The 15,432-nt window shown below is 45.9% G+C and overlaps 1 protein-coding gene across 1 annotated transcript in view; it reads left to right on the top strand.

Moving 5' to 3' along the window:
• Window positions 1-15,432, top strand: part of ZCCHC14 (zinc finger CCHC-type containing 14) — a 68,647-nt gene that overhangs the window by 51,066 nt on the left and 2,149 nt on the right. Inside the window, exons 4-13 of the mRNA XM_081107037.1 lie at window positions 897-968; window positions 3,992-4,101; window positions 5,117-5,211; window positions 5,294-5,348; window positions 6,621-6,900; window positions 8,486-8,577; window positions 8,924-9,051; window positions 10,435-10,572; window positions 10,655-12,124; window positions 13,494-13,967. Of these exons, the coding sequence (XP_080963163.1) occupies window positions 897-968; window positions 3,992-4,101; window positions 5,117-5,211; window positions 5,294-5,348; window positions 6,621-6,900; window positions 8,486-8,577; window positions 8,924-9,051; window positions 10,435-10,572; window positions 10,655-12,124; window positions 13,494-13,549 (2,496 nt within the window). The 3' untranslated portion in view covers window positions 13,550-13,967. The remainder of the gene's footprint in view (window positions 1-896; window positions 969-3,991; window positions 4,102-5,116; window positions 5,212-5,293; window positions 5,349-6,620; window positions 6,901-8,485; window positions 8,578-8,923; window positions 9,052-10,434; window positions 10,573-10,654; window positions 12,125-13,493; window positions 13,968-15,432) is intronic.

Below are 15,432 nucleotides of genomic sequence, written 5' to 3'. Positions count from 1 at the left end.
CTTCTTACTTTCCCATTCCAGTTCAGCTCATGCTTTCCTCATGCAGAAAAGCCCTCTCATGATATCTATAGGTGCCATTTCGCCTCCCCTCATGTTCACCTAGCGCTGTAGGTGGAAACATTGTGAGACATGCTGAGAGAAAACAAACAGACGAAAGAGACCCAGTCCTCTCCTCCAGGAGCTTACAGTCCATTTGGTGAGACTGACACTCATGAAGTAATGAAATAAAATCGCCCATTGTCATACCTGCAGGCAAGGAAAAACACACATATGTATAATCAGGTCTTTGGCATGCCAGGCATTGTAGAACTTTTTCCAGAAAGCCTTTCTGAGGTTTCCTCCCTGAATTCTTCCTACACTCCCCCACCATGGAAGGTTTTTCTCTGCTGTTCAGTACTGATGCCCTGGCCTGCTGTCATGGATTCACTCCTCTGGGGCCCCCAGTTCTGTGAGATTCCTGAGGGCAGGGGTGCATACAAGCACTTACTGTGTGGACGCATGGGTTGATTTCTGGTAACTTCTTTGACTTGCATCCAGAGTCATGTACACTGACCTGAGAAGAGGAGGTCCACTTGAAGCTGATGTTTACTGGCATCAAGTCGTAATTATCAGTGACTTCCTAGAACTTTAAGGAGCAAACCTTAGACTCCATGCTTGAGTAATTTGGTGATATTTGAGCAATTCCACAAAACACAGAGTTAATCTTTGGGCCTGGGTGAATGCTCTTTCTCCAACAAGTCAAGGGATGTGTAAATGCTCCAGTTCCCAAGGTGCACAATACACCAGGGTCTGTTGTGTTCCCAGCACCTGCGCCAGCAAGGATGCCTGGACAAACCTGCTGTGAATTGCGTATGTGGTGTCTGTTTTTAAGGTTTGTTCGTTTGTTTGTTTTTAAGGTCTTGTGGTCTGACTCTTCAGTAACATCAGTAACCAAATCTTCCTCTGAAGTGACTGAATTTATTTCAAAGGTAAGGTGATTAAGGGCTCATCTAACCATGAGAAGGCTCCCGTTCCCCTGTTTTTGGCTGTACTGCAGAGTGATTTTGGTGGACAGCTTCCTTCAGCTAGCATAGTGAGTGCAGTGCCGAGTCGTGCCTGTCCAGAGGCAGTCCAAGGGCTGTGTCTGACAGGGTGCATGGCAATAAACACATGGTCCTCGGTGCCACAGTCTCTACTCCTTCCAGTTGTTGAGAATGAGTTGAGGCAAACAGTGCAACTATACAGATGGCCAAGAGTGTTGGTTTGGTTGCTCTTCATGGAGGCTGAGGGAGAGGCATGCACAGGTTGCTCAGTGGTCAGAGGCTTTGTCTAGTCCCACCTTTACCTGTTTTACACATTGGGTTTTCCTGTTTATTTTTAAATTGTTGCAACAAATATCACTTGAACAAAAGGTTCCACTACTAAATAAACATCTCTTTACATGTGTACATGCATACCTACCTACCTACATACCCTACTTGTATTTGAAGTGTCTCCAAAGTCTGATATTTTCATTATAAAATCAAGGATATAATCCTATAGGAGGAAATCCCATTGGTGCATCCTACCTAAAAAGGGTGGACAGGAGGCTGTTTGATTCTTGCCTGTCCTTTTGGCCTGTCAGGCACAGAGAAACACCACAGTGCCAAGCTCTCTAGCATTACTGATCCTCCCTGGAGCTTACTTTCCCTCTATAACATTTAGAACACTGCATGGCCTCTCCTTTGTGCCTAGCTCTCATTTGTTTAAAAAAAAAAATGCAAAACAAAACAGTTTCTCTGGATTCCCTGATGCTGGTGGGAACTGTGACTCTGCTTGCATTGGTCTTTTGTCTGGGTGTTTACAGTGGCTCATATTCTTGGATATATGGTTTGCTGTCTTTCATTAATTTTGGAAAACTCTTGTCCATTATCTCTTCAGATATTTCTTCTGCCCGCTCACTTGCACTTCTCCTGGACTTCGTTACATGTACTTGGACCTTTGATGTTGCTCTTGTTTTTCTTAGTCTCTGCACTGTTTCAGTTTGGGTAATTTCTATTGCCCTCTGTCTTCCAGTTTATTGACGTTACTCCTCAGCTCTGCCAGGCTGCTAACAAACCTGTTGAATCTTCATTTCTGATACCATAGTTTACTTATTTTTGTTTTATTTATTTCTATTTTGTTTTTTGCTTTTTTCCCCCTAGCCTTTTCATTTGACATGTCTTTTAATCAACTTTCCATCTCTCTGCTGAAATTTCCCAGTTATTCATGTTTTTTTAAAAATATTTTTATTGATTTTGGAAAGGAAAGAGAGGGAGAGAGGCAGAAACATCAATGATGAGAGAGAACCATTGATTGACTGCCTCCTGCATGCCCCACAATGGGGATCGAGCCTGCAACCCGGTCATGTGCCCTTGATTGTGAATTGAACCGTGACCTCCTGATTCATAGGTCGACGCTCAACCACTGAGCCATGCTAGCTAGGCTTTGCATGCACTTTTTTTTTTAACTAAATGTTTTATTATGTTAATATAGTTATTTTAAAGTCCCTGTCTGATAGTTCCAGCATTTGAGTTGGTTTTGAGTCTGGTTCTGATAATTACCAATTACCTTGATAAGTTTTTTATTCTTCCTTTTGGGGGGGGGGGGTATGCCTTACAGTTTTTGATTGGGTATTAGAAATCATGTTTAGAAAATCTAGAGACTGAGGGAAATAGTGTTATGCCTGGAAATGGGAGTGCTTGCTCTGTCAGGCCCTCAGTGGGGTCCTTGAGTTGATCCATTCAGGTGTGGGTTTGAGTTTTGTTGCTACTATGATTATCTTCAGTGTACCACAAGCTTCAGGTTTCTCCAGCAAATGGTTGCTGGTAGGGAGCCCCAAGTGGGGCCTGGAGTGTGAAAGGTCCTTCTCTGTAGTCTTGCTTCATACTCAGCTTTCAGGAGTCTCATGTGGCTGTGGCTCAGAGGGATCTCCCTACTCTGTTGACTCCTCAACCCCACCCTCCACGTCGTGAGACAGCTGTTACTTGTTGCCTGGTGATGGGCTTGGGGGAGGTGGAAGAAGGGTTCTCCCTCCTCCTGGTCCAGTCTTAGGCCCAGGCACAAGGCCTTTGGCAGGGGCTGTCTCAGCATCCCTGCCCCTTCATTCCCCAGCAACAGCTTGACTTCCACTTTGTGATGGTGCAGGACCCTTGACCCAGGTAGGCCCGTTCCTCCAGGCCAGAGGTGTTTTGCTTTTACCTTCCTCCAAAGCAGGGTATCTTTGCCAGGGGCCTGTGCCAGGAGGACTTCCTACCCTGCGCCCAGAGGCAGGAAAGTATTGCTTCTCATGAACCTGTTAAATTTGTTGAATTCTTCATCTCTTCATCATCATCCCTGGAAACTTGGGGTGCTTGCTTGGGCTCTGGGATCAGGAGCAGTCTTGTTCCTCCCCTAGCAGCTTAAGAGCTTCTGTCTTGGGTTGAAGGCTCCAGGGAAAGGCACAGGGTTTCCTCCCTGTTCTCCAGGAGAAGCCAACCCACATCTGTGTCACCTATGGAGGCTCCCTCCAGTCTCTGGCCTGTGGAAGAGAGCTTGGGAGTGAGGGCACACTCCCCTGTGTCTGGGCTCCTGGCTGATGGTTGTCACACTCAGCCTGTGGGAATGTGTCCATCTTGACCAATCTCTTCTACCTGCTTATATGCAGCCACCTCCTCCTTGTGCACTGCCACAGCTGACAGTTCACGTGTCCTCTCTCTCCTCGGAGGGGTGGATCCTCTTGAAAATCAGTTCAGGTAGTGACCTTGCAATTCAGCTCCCCGATGGGCTAAAGGGAAGGTACGATGTGTGGAAAACCAAGCTTTTTCTTGATGTTTGGTGGGAGTGTGATGTTCTTTTGTGGTTTCCTACATCCCAAGTAGCTAATAGAAGAGTACTTTGTATCATACCAGCAGATATCCCCATATAATGCCTACCCAAGTTTTTTCTTATATGGAAGAATTCTGGTTTTAAAATGAATTTTGACATACTTCCTAAGCTTTTTCATTTCTTTCAGTTATCTCAGCTATACCCTGAAGAAAATTTGGAGAAATTCATTCCTTGCTTAGCTGGCCCAGATTCGTTTTATGTAGAGCGAAACCACATGGATCTGGAAGCGGACCTGAGGTAATGCTCTTTACCCCACCCCCGGGGCCATAGGGCGCACCCCTGCTGGTGGCACAGTGGTGACTGCTGACCCTCTGCAGTGTGGGCAGGCTGGGCAGTTCCAGACATGAGCTGCCTGTTCATCTGAGGAGCTCTTGAGGTTATTACTCTGGATGGTTTGAATCTCTACTTTGTTTCTAGGGATATTCATCAGTTATGGGCAGTTTGAAGACTCTTAATAACCTAGTTGTGATTTTGAGAATATGAGCAAAGGAATTTCAGGTATATGCTACTTGCCCTGGCTGGGTGGCTCAGTTGCCTAGAGCATTGTCTTGATGTGTCAAGGTTGCAGGTTCGATCCCCCAGTCAGGGCACATACAAGAAGCAACCAATGAATGCATAAATAAGTGAAACAAATTGATGTTTCTCTCCCTTCCTCCTATCCTCTCCCTCTCTCCTCTCCTCTCTAAAATCAACCAATCAATAAAAAAATCAGCGTATATGCTCCCATTTAATGTAGTTTTGACAGTCTGATAAAATTATATCTGATTACTATCCTGCTCTATAGTGGAAAGTTCAGACTGTTCCGGGGGCTAACAAAGTCTCCTGGGCCAGATGTCTCTGGACCCTGGATCCTAACCTAGCATTCTGGTTTGTAAATGTGCAGGGAGGGGCAGGCCTGCGGCCTGATCTTCAGAATGGGACCTGACATCTTAGCGCCTGAGACCTAGTTGCAGCACAGTGGCTGCAAGTTCCTGGTGATTGTGATGGCACTGACTGCGGTCACGTGATAGCTCATCAGGCCCTGAAAGGCTTGATTCATACGGTGTAATAATGTGCAAGTAAGAAAAGGGACATGGGGAAACAGTATGAATCATAATAAGGATTAAATTGAATTATATCTGATGAATATAGATTAAGGCACTTCTTATTTTTTTCTCTAATATATATTTCTCTTAATTGGGAATTGAAATTTTTCTCCCAGTCTGTGGTAATACCATTTTAATGCTGATAAGCTCCTTGGTTTAATTTTTAGGTATTTGGCTTCATTACCTTCTCACGTACTGAAAAATGACCATGTTAAGAAATTTTTCAGCACTTCATCTCCCACCCAACAGCTTCAAAGTCCAAGTGAGTTTGTAAAATGTGATTAAATAAAAATAAGAATATTTTTATTGTCTGTAAATTTTATGATATTTATTTTAACTCACAGGTCCTGGCAACCTTTCCCTTTCTAAAGTTGGTACCATGATGGGCGTGTCTGGAAGGTGAGACTTCTACCATGTAACCAACCCTTTTTTTTTTTTTAGAGAGAGAGAGAGAGGGAAGAGAAAGGGATAGAGATAGAAGCATCGATGAGAGAGAAACATCATTGATCGGCTGCCTCCTGCATGCCCCCTACTGGGGATCAAGCTCAGAACCTGGTCACGTTCCCTGACTGAGAATCAAACAGGTGACCTCTTGGTTCCTGGGTCAACGCTCAAATGCTGAACCACACTGGCTGGGCTAACCAACACCTTCTAAATCAGCATTGTTACTTTTGGTTGTGTGTAAATAATTATTTCTAGAATAAGTCATTCTCAATCTTAGTTTTAAATAGTGTTGAGAAAAGAATTGTATAGAGATAATCCAATTTAAGATTTCTAAAAATAAAAGAAGAAGTGTTCTCTAAGCAACTGGAATTGGAATTCCCAAGGAATCCCACTACAAGTGCCAGTTTCTAGGCCCTGTTCATTCTAGGAAGCCAGAATTTCTGAGAAGCTTCATTTATACAAACTCCCGCAGGTGAGTAGGCCTGATGCCAGAGTGCTGCTGTCGGGGTCCTCTGTTCTCCTGGTCCGGACAGCGATGGTAGGAGTGCTCAGGTGACGGAAAGGCCATCTGCCTGTCTGACAGCTGACATTTTTAATGGGCTGACCTCACAGAGCATGTGCGCACACACAGTTGTGTGAAGAACTAGGCAGTTAATGAGGTTGTGGAAAGCTCTGACTTTCTTCTTTACTGCGTAGCACTCAGCCTGGTATGTAGTGAGCACATAGTTAATCCATGTGGGTTTACAGTTGAGGGTGGAAGGGGCAAGGACAGAAAGTAGAATGCTTTTTGTTCCTTCCAGCTTCTAGGATTTGTGAGGGTTTTTTTAAGGTTAATTTGAGTATTCAAGATTTAGGAGTCAGTTTTAATTTATGATTGTCAGTATTATCCTGTGATAAAAGTAACAGAAAGAAACTAGTCAAGTTGTGATACACACATATGTACATACACATATATGTACACACATAGATTACATACTCTTAAACGTGCATACAAACGCATATGTACACATGTTAAATATCATACAAATTGATGCATATACATGCATGTACACATACAGACTTCAGACTTCAGTGGGGTGGAGTGATGGGGTGGAGAAGTGGCAGAAAGGGCTCTGAGGTGAGCAGTGGATGGGACTGCAGATGCATCCAGGATGGAGAAGCTGGCTTGAGCATGCCTCTAACAGGGAGGCTGCGGTCTTCTGAAACCACCTGTCCTCTGTCCCACAGGCCTGTGTGTGGAGTAGCCGGCATCCCATCCTCTCAGAGCGGCGCCCAGCACCACATGCAGCACTCAGCTGGCGCAGCCGCCTTGCCCCACTGCTCCCACACAGGGGGCGGGGGCGCGGCGCTGGCCTACCGGGCCCAGATGGACACCTCGCCTGCCATCTTAATGCCTTCCAGTCTGCAGACCCCTCAGACCCAGGAGCAAAATGGGATTTTAGATTGGCTGAGGAAACTGCGTTTGCACAAATACTATCCCGTCTTTAAACAACTTACAATGGAGAAGGTATGTTGGCTACTAAGCAGGCGATGTAGAATTTGCTTGTTTTCTCAGGTAATCTTTCTTCTGACCTCATTCCTAGAAGAAGTCAGTTGGGTTTCTAAACTGTGTGTGTTGTGGAAATCATAGTGCCTGGAATTTAACACCTACAGATGCATGCCCTAAGTCCTGCATGCTCCCAGGAGGGTGGCAGTGGATTAGAACTTGAAGGTTGCCTGCCGCTGAAGCAAAAGCTGGAACAGGATTGGTTGCAAACAAATATCTTTTTAAGATAGTTTGGGGTCTTTACAAATTTGGTACTCTGTGATGAGAAGGACATTGTGTCTCCATCAATCCTGCAATTGGTAGAAATGGTGAATTTTGGTGCCCACATCCCCCAGCCGCCGTCTTGGATGTCCTTCCAAGGCCTGTGCATGTGCTGATGCTCAGCTCAGGAAGGCCAGTTTTACAAGGGACCCAAACACTGGTCCCAGTAAGTGGCTCTCTGATGATCTGGCTTGATTTAGGGTCAAATAGCTAAAGGAATAGATGTATTTTAGGGCTTTCAAGCAGTGCTACATAGAAGTTATTTTTTACAACAGAAAGTTCAGCTGAACCGGTTTGGCTCAATGGATAGAGCGTCGGCCTGCGGACTGAAGGGTCCCAGGTTCGATTCCGGTCAAGGGCATGTTCCTTGGTTGCGGGCGCATCCCCGGTGGGGGGGTGTGCAGGAGGCAGCTGATCGATCTCTCTCATCGATGTTTCTGGCTCTCTATCCCTCTCCCTTCTTCTCTGTAGAAAATCAATAAAATATTTTAAAAAAACAATAGAAAGTTCAGATGAGGAGCATTATTTCACTCTTAAATTCTGAAATTTCTTAGGTCTTAGATCAGTGATAAAACTAAATTAGTCCTGTACGTGGCATCTGAACTCTGAGCTCCCCCTGTTGGATAAAATGACTTGGTGGCTTTTATCTAGGTAAAATGTCATTTGTCCAAAAACCTGCAATTGAACTTAGAAATTCAGCTTTTACTGCATAGTAAAAAACAAATTTTAAGTATATTTGTAATAGTTTCAGTTTAGGATTCATAGATCTTAGAAACAGCAGATTTTACTGACACGGTCATGATCAGCTTTATAAGTTTCAATGCATCAGTTAAAATGGCTACGCTCACAAACCATGCATTTGTCTGCGTGGTGGAAGGCCGGGTTAGCTCCGATGGCCTCTGCTCTTCTGGATCACTTGCTGTTGTCCCAGATATCAAGAAAAAAGAGCTGTTTTTCTGCAGGAGGGTAATGCTTGCATTTGCGGGGGGTGTCCCAGAGAGGAAGGGGCCACTTCCACAGATTGCATCTCTGTCATCACCTTCCTGCACAGCATGGGTCTTCACCAAGCCATTGTGAGGTGCCTTGTGCCCTTATAGACGCAAAATGAGTGTCTTGTATTTTGAACTATGGATACCAAACATTTAGCAAGTCAATGTTTTCGTTTTCCCAAGTCTTTTATTATCTACTTTTTGGTCTGTTTGCATGTCCTAGAAATGGAATCAAAGTTCTTTGTTTTCAGAATCGTAATTCTCAATAATTTTGTAATTTATTTCTTCTATGGAAGTTTCTGAGCCTTACCGAAGAAGATCTAAATAAATTTGAATCCCTTACCATGGGAGCAAAGAAAAAACTCAAGACTCAACTGGAGCTGGAGAAGTAAGTGTGAAGTTGTGAAATGTCTGTTGTTTTAGCGTCTGACCTGCTGAACAGGTGCTAGGACTTAGAGTTTTGTTACATATTAGTGATTGGGTCACTTTTGATTGCTTATCACATCTTAATGCTTTTAAAATTCTATGAATGTGGCCCTAGGAAAGGTTTGCTAGGAAAGGTCCTTCTAGTGAATCTGACTAGTTAGAATGGGGTATTTTCCACCCGGGAGATTATTTTAATGAAAGTCACCTTTGTGTAGAATATATGCACTTATGCAGAGTTTGTGAAACATGAGAGGGTTTTTCAGCAGAATTTAAAATGTGCTTGTTTGCATGCTTTTTTATTATAACAGGGAGAAGTCAGAGAAACGGTGCCTGAACCCCTCAGCCCCACCCCCGGTCACCAGCAGTGGAGTGGCCCGTGTGCCCCCCACAAGCCACGTGGGGCCCGTGCAGAATGTCCGGAGCCCCCACGCTGCAGGTGGGTGAGAGCTGGGTCAGCCTGGACACGTGGAGTGTAGTCTGTTCCCTTTGATAATCATTAGACCTCATAATATGCCCTTCTGCCATATGTATTTTTTAGTATTTACAATTACTATTCATTATTTTAGCTTTTGGAGTCTCTACCACAGGAAATTAGAAGGGTCATTTTGCTTAGAAGCTGGATACTGGTGAATTGCCTAAAGTTGTTTGGGCTAAAGATTTAGATCCAGAAACTACTATGGTGAGAAGGGAAAAGTGGGATTATACAAAATAAATGAAAGCCTCTCTCTCCCCCTAGGTGGAGCACAGAGGTCGTGTTTAAGTCATTGCCTAATAGGTTTCCTTTGGAATTCTCCATGCTTAACCACCCCCTTTCTGCTCTGGGGACTTGAAGCTTCAGTGATCTGATTTTTCAGCCACTATTCCCCTCCTCCTCCTGTCTCTCCCTCTCCTCAGAGAAAGGTTGAGGACCCCTGTATAAGTTGCTCTGTTGTTTTCTTTCTTTTAATCCTCACCCGAGGACATGCTTTCATCAATTTTCAGAGAGGGAGAGAGAGAGAAATATCAGTTCATTGTAGTATTTATCCCACACGTGCCTCGACTGGGAATTAAACCCAAAACCTGGGTATGTGCCCTGACTGGGAATCGAACCCGCAACCTTTCAGTGTATGGAACAACGCTCCAACCAGCCAACCAAGCCATACCAGCAGAAATATCAAAAGTAATAGTAGCCCTAACCGGTTTGGCTCAGTGGATAGAGCGTCGGCCTGTGGACTGAAAGGTCCCGGGTTCAATTCCCGTCAAGGGCATGTACCTTGGTTGTGGGCACATCCCCAGTAGGAGGTGTGCAGGAGGCAGCTGATTGATGTTTCTCTCTCATCAATGCTTCTAAGTCTCTATCCCTCTCCCTTCCTCTCTGTAAAATATCAATAAAATATATATTTAAAAAAAAAGAGTAATAGTAAACAAGGAAGGAAAAAATGCAGGGTATCTTCTAAGTGGTTATTTAACTAAAAAGGTCTATGTCCCTCTACCTCATGAGACAGGGTGTTGGTGGATGACTCCTTTTGCAGCACCGTGCTGGTTTGGGAACCCTCTTTTCTCATTCTCTAGTGTGAGTAGAGGGAGGCCTTAGAGCATCTGGCTGAGAGCATCGCTGTTTGCATCTGCCACATAACTCGCCGTGACCTTGGGCAGTTTGTTCTCTGAGAATGTCAGAGCCCTGCTGAATGTGGAAATACTCGTACCTGCCTTCTTGGGACTGATGTAAAGAAATGAGTGTGCGATAGGTCTGCACGGAGGCGGGCGGGGCGGCCCTGTTGGAGGTCTGTGACGCGGGATTTGGGTGCACCTGTGGACTATCACTGTCCCTTCTCCACAGCCCTGCGGGTGGAAGTGGAGCCCCCTCACCAGACGGCCCGGGAAGGCAGCTCCTCCGAGTGCTCCAGCTCTTCCCCCAGCCCGATGGGGGTGCAGGCCCGGGAGGAGAGCTCCGACAGCGCTGAGGAGAATGACAGGCGTAAGGATGCCCAGCATGGCTGGCGCGGTGCTGCCTCTGCCCTAGGCTGTGGGGCTGTGCTGACCTCTCTGTTTCCGTCTAGGTGTGGAGATGCACATGGAGGGTTCTGAGAAGGAGAAGCCTGTCATGCTACTGAATCATTTCACTTCAGGTTCTGCCAGACCCACGGCCCAGGTTCTCCCTGTGCAGAATGAGGCAGGCTCCAACCCTTCAGGCCACCACCCCCTGCCTCCACAGATGATGACTGCAGCCTCGCACATCGCACCCATCCGAATGCTGAATTCTGTGCACAAATCGGAAAGGGGAGGCGCGGACATGAAGCTCCTCTCGTCTTCTATGCACTCACTGCTGTCTCTAGAAGAAAGGAATAAAGTCTCTGGACCAAGAAGTGGAATCAAAGTGGACAAGAGTTTTGGCAATGCCATGATGGATGTGTTGCCCACGTCTGCCCCCCATCAGCCCATGCAGGTCCTCTCTGGACTTGCTGAGAGCAGCTCTGTGTCACCCACTATCTCCTTTGGTCCCCGCACCAAAGTTGTCCATGCGTCTGCACTGGACAGGGTGATGAAGCCGGCCCAGCAGCCGGCCCTGGTGGTGGAGACGAGCACTGCTGCCGTGGGAACATCCAGCACAGTCTTCCACGTGGCTCGGCCACCAATCAAACTTCTGGTGTCTTCATCTGTCCCTGCGGATTCTGTCATTTCTGGACAAACTTCCTGTTCTAATAACGTGCAGATCAGTGTGCCCCCTGCAATAATAAACCCCCGGACTGCGCTGTACACAGCCAACACCAAAGCTGCCTTCTCTGCAATGAGCAGTGTGCCTGTGGGCCCCCTGCAGGGCAGCTTTTGTGCGAACAGCAACACTGCCTCCTCCAGTAGCCACCCTTCCCCATCCTTCCCAAACATGGCCACTGTGCCCAGCTGCCCGGCCCCCAGCTCCAGCCCTGCGCTCTCCTCAGTCCCTGAAAGCAGTTTCTACAGCAGCAGCAGCAGCAGCAGTGGCAGCGGCTCCCCCGGGAACATTCCTGCCTCTGCTCAGAACCACCACCACCACCACCACCATCAGCAGCCGTCGGCGCCCCCGCAGCCCTCACCTGGCCCACCACCGGGCTGCGTCGTGTGCACGTCCTGTGGATGCAGCGGGAGCTGTGGCTCTGGTGGCCTGACCGTTAGCTACGCCAACTATTTCCAGCACCCGTTCTCGGGCCCATCTGTCTTCCCCTTCCCCTTCCTGCCCTTCAGCCCTGTGTGTGGCAGCGGCTATGTGGGCACCCAGCAGTATGGCAACAGCGCCTTCCCGGTTGTGCACTCACCATATGGCAGCAGTGTGCCTGCCGAGCCCGTGCTGGGCGGCCAGTCCACATTCACCGTCCCTCCCATGCAGAGCTTCATGGCAGGGGCAGCTGGTGTGTACCAGGCCCAGGGCTTGGTGGGCAGTAGCAATGGTTCCAGTCACAAAAAGAGCGGCAATCTCTCATGTTACAACTGTGGGGCCACCGGTCACCGCGCTCAGGACTGCAAGCAGCCGTCCATGGACTTCAATCGGCAAGGTAAAGGCGGGCCACGGCCGGTGAAGCTCCGGAGGCAGACTGGCTACACTGGCTAGCAGTGCAGCGCTGCCCAGAGAGGTGCAGGCGAAGGTTTACTGTTTATGAAAATAATAGTAAACTTGCCTCTTTTTAAAGCAAAAAGTAATTTTTTAAATGCTCTTTGCAAAAGCATGAAATTCTTGGTGGGTTCTAAAGCCCCCAAAAGGTGGGTTGTTTTGGTTCTAAGACTGTCCTCATGATTTCATACTTCTTACTCTAGAGCATGTTAAGCTGGCAGTGGAGAGGGTCTGGCCCGATGGCGCCTTGGTTTCTTATTTCTTGCCATGTGACTGGGAAGCAAGTTTGGGTGATTTAATGCCACCCCCAACCTTTAGCTGAAAGCCTAGGGCATACAGCACGAGTTCAAATGCTGTGGGTGGAAGTCAGTATCCCCACTTCTGCTCTCCCCTCCAGGGTGCCATGGCTGTTGGTGTGTGTACGTGAGTGTGTGGTATCATCCTCACTGCTCTACCATCTTCTGCCTTCCCCCCTTTCTCCCACTCACTCTCTTTTGTCTCCTTTAGTCAAATTCAGATGTATGGTTGATGTATTTATTACAATGGGTTTGTTCTTGCTGTTGGTTCTGGAAAGATGCTTAAACCGGGCATTGGGAAAATTGGTCTCAGCTCTGTGACTATTCACTGTGCAGTCTTAAAAAGTCACTTGATCTCTGAAGGTGTTAGGGTTGCTCTAAACCTGTGCTTTCCAGACCTGCCTGTGCATCTTAGTCACCTAGAGCAGCAGTTGCCAACCTTTCGGACCTCACGGACCCCCAGTGGTCCGCAGACCACCGGTTGGCGACTGCTGCTCCAAAGGTTTCCTTAAACCAGCGGTCACCGACCTTCTGGACCGGTGGGTGAGTGCTGACCTAGAGAACTATAAGACAAACAGCTCAGACCCAGTAGGTCTGGTGGCAGGTGGGGCAGCTGGGCTATGGCAGCCCCTGTTGATAGAGATTGTGCTGCATGTCCTGATGCAGCCAGCCCAGAGCACGGAGCCGTCCCCATCGGACGCATGTCCCACGTGGATGCATGCTGGGTGGCCAACCAGCTAGGTGCTGTTGGAGTCCCAGAAAAGGCACTCCTAAGAAGAATAAAGGCATGGATTGGTAACTCTTCAGTCATTTCACCCCTTGTCTGATTTTTAGAAAACTAGTAAATTTGCATCAATTGTGGGGTGGAAGAGGGGGGTTGGCAGTGGTTAGAACAGTTGGTCTAGATTTCCAGCACCTGAATTTTGACCAGTGACTCGAAATAACTTTGGACAGATCAGCTGTTTGTAGTAATTCTACAGTGATTCAAATTTGATCTCTTTTTTTCCCTCTCTCTAGGTACTTTTAGGTTGAAATATGCCCCTCCAGCAGAAAGTCTGGACTCCACAGATTGATATTTTTCTCTGGCAACAGAACACTATTAAGCCATGGAGACATAAGGAAAATTAAATACAAAACTGAGAAGTCTAGTTGCTGTTGAGCTTAATATTTTTAATCCAAAGGTGCTTTACTTTATTAGACTGGATAGGAAACCTAGCATAGGAGTGCATCAAACTCAGTTTTATTGCCAAAATTCTAGATTGGAGCTTGATGTCAGGACTTGCCTAGTGGGTATCTCCACAGCAGGTGAAATTGGCCACCTCCACCCTTGATGGCAATGCAGAGGCCTCCCGTCTCTGGAAGAGCATTGCCGTAATTGGTCCTTCTAGGCTCACACGTAATTCCAGGGCAGCTACGCGAGATCGGAATCGAGAACTGAAGGTTGGAGTTCTCCAAGTGGAGTTCCACCAGTCGGACTCTTGACACCCCTGGGTGAGGGAAAATGTCACCTTTGTTTTGCTTTGTTTTGTTCCTAAAGTGGTTAGGCACTAATTTCTGGGCTTTTTAGGGACTGCACTACAGAAGAATGTAAACTGATGTCAATCTCTGCAGTTCTGGAGACAAACTCCCTGAGAGCAGTCAGTGCAAGATATTCAGAGAATCTGTCTTTAAAGAGTTGGCACCAGCAGGCTAGTCACTTTGTACACAACAGAGATCTTAGTATTTACTTCCCTCCTTAAAACACTTCGTAGCAGTTTCAGGTTTTTAATTTTTTCTGCAAATAAATTTAAACTACATTATTAAGTAGAAATAGTTACTTGCAACAACTTAATTTCTAAGGGTCCAAGTCCCAGAAAATCCCTAGTTGTCAAAGCTTTGAGAATATCTTCTTTGTCAGTCCTTCCATATCTTTGAGGCCTGTCATCTTCCACCACAAAGGAACTCTTGCAGACACACAGTAACAGCACGGCCTTTGTGAGCTGGCTCTAACAGACACCATAAAGTTTTCAAATTTTTTAAAATCTCACATAGCCTTCCCAAGGACCCCCAAGACTTACTGTTAACAGATTCACACTTGAGATACACATTTCAACAATAATTACAGGACTCTGTAATTTATGAGCAAAAGATTTGAAATTTTCTCCTATTGACTTACTTTGTATTAGTTCTGTTGAAAACCTGGAAGGCTACAATAAAAAATAAGACTCTAAAAGAGACCACACCAACAGGACAGAGCTACAGGATCTGCAGAAGTCTAGTTTTATTGAGGTGGGAAATAAAGTCCTCACCACACAGTTCTCAATTTCACCCCATTGCAATGAGAGCTTTCTGATCTGAAATTTAGGAACTTAAATCTTCAAGTCTAAAGGGAATTTTCTGCTCAAATAATGTTATTTTAAATGTTAACGCCTTCAGTATTAAAATATTAATCGGGAAGGCCTTACCCAGGGATTTTTGCAGTTGAATATTTATTTAAAAAGAGAAAACATAATATTCAGAACATTCTTAAAATGGGACAATCAGCCTCAAAGTTGATGTAAATAAAAAGAATACCCTAGAATTTGAGGCATTGTGATGTGAGGTTTCAAATTTTGAAATCAGTTTCCTGGCTTTCTGGAAACTAAAGCAGAAAGTTGTTACATTTTTTTTATGGAAGGCTTTTAGTAGAGTTTTTTAGAGTTTTATTTTAGTAGAGTTTTATTTCTATGCAATGCAGAATTGACCTCTGTATTCTTATATCTCTTCCTGGTACACAGTATTATTACAGTTTTTAAGCAAAGCTGATGCTTACAACAGTTTTTGGGGGGAATGTTACATTGATCTCTTAAATTATAAACACTACAAAAATGTCAAAATAATGAGAACTGACACAACTTTGCCTTAAAGAATATTAGACTGGAACTTGTCATGTTATGTTAAAGGAAGACTTGGAGTGTTCATTGATGTTTACGATTTT

This window comes from Myotis nattereri, assembly GCF_964212035.1.
Source record: "Myotis nattereri genome assembly, chromosome: 15".
NCBI lineage: Eukaryota > Metazoa > Chordata > Mammalia > Chiroptera > Vespertilionidae > Myotis > Myotis nattereri.
This window is presented reverse-complemented; position numbering and strand designations above follow the sequence as displayed.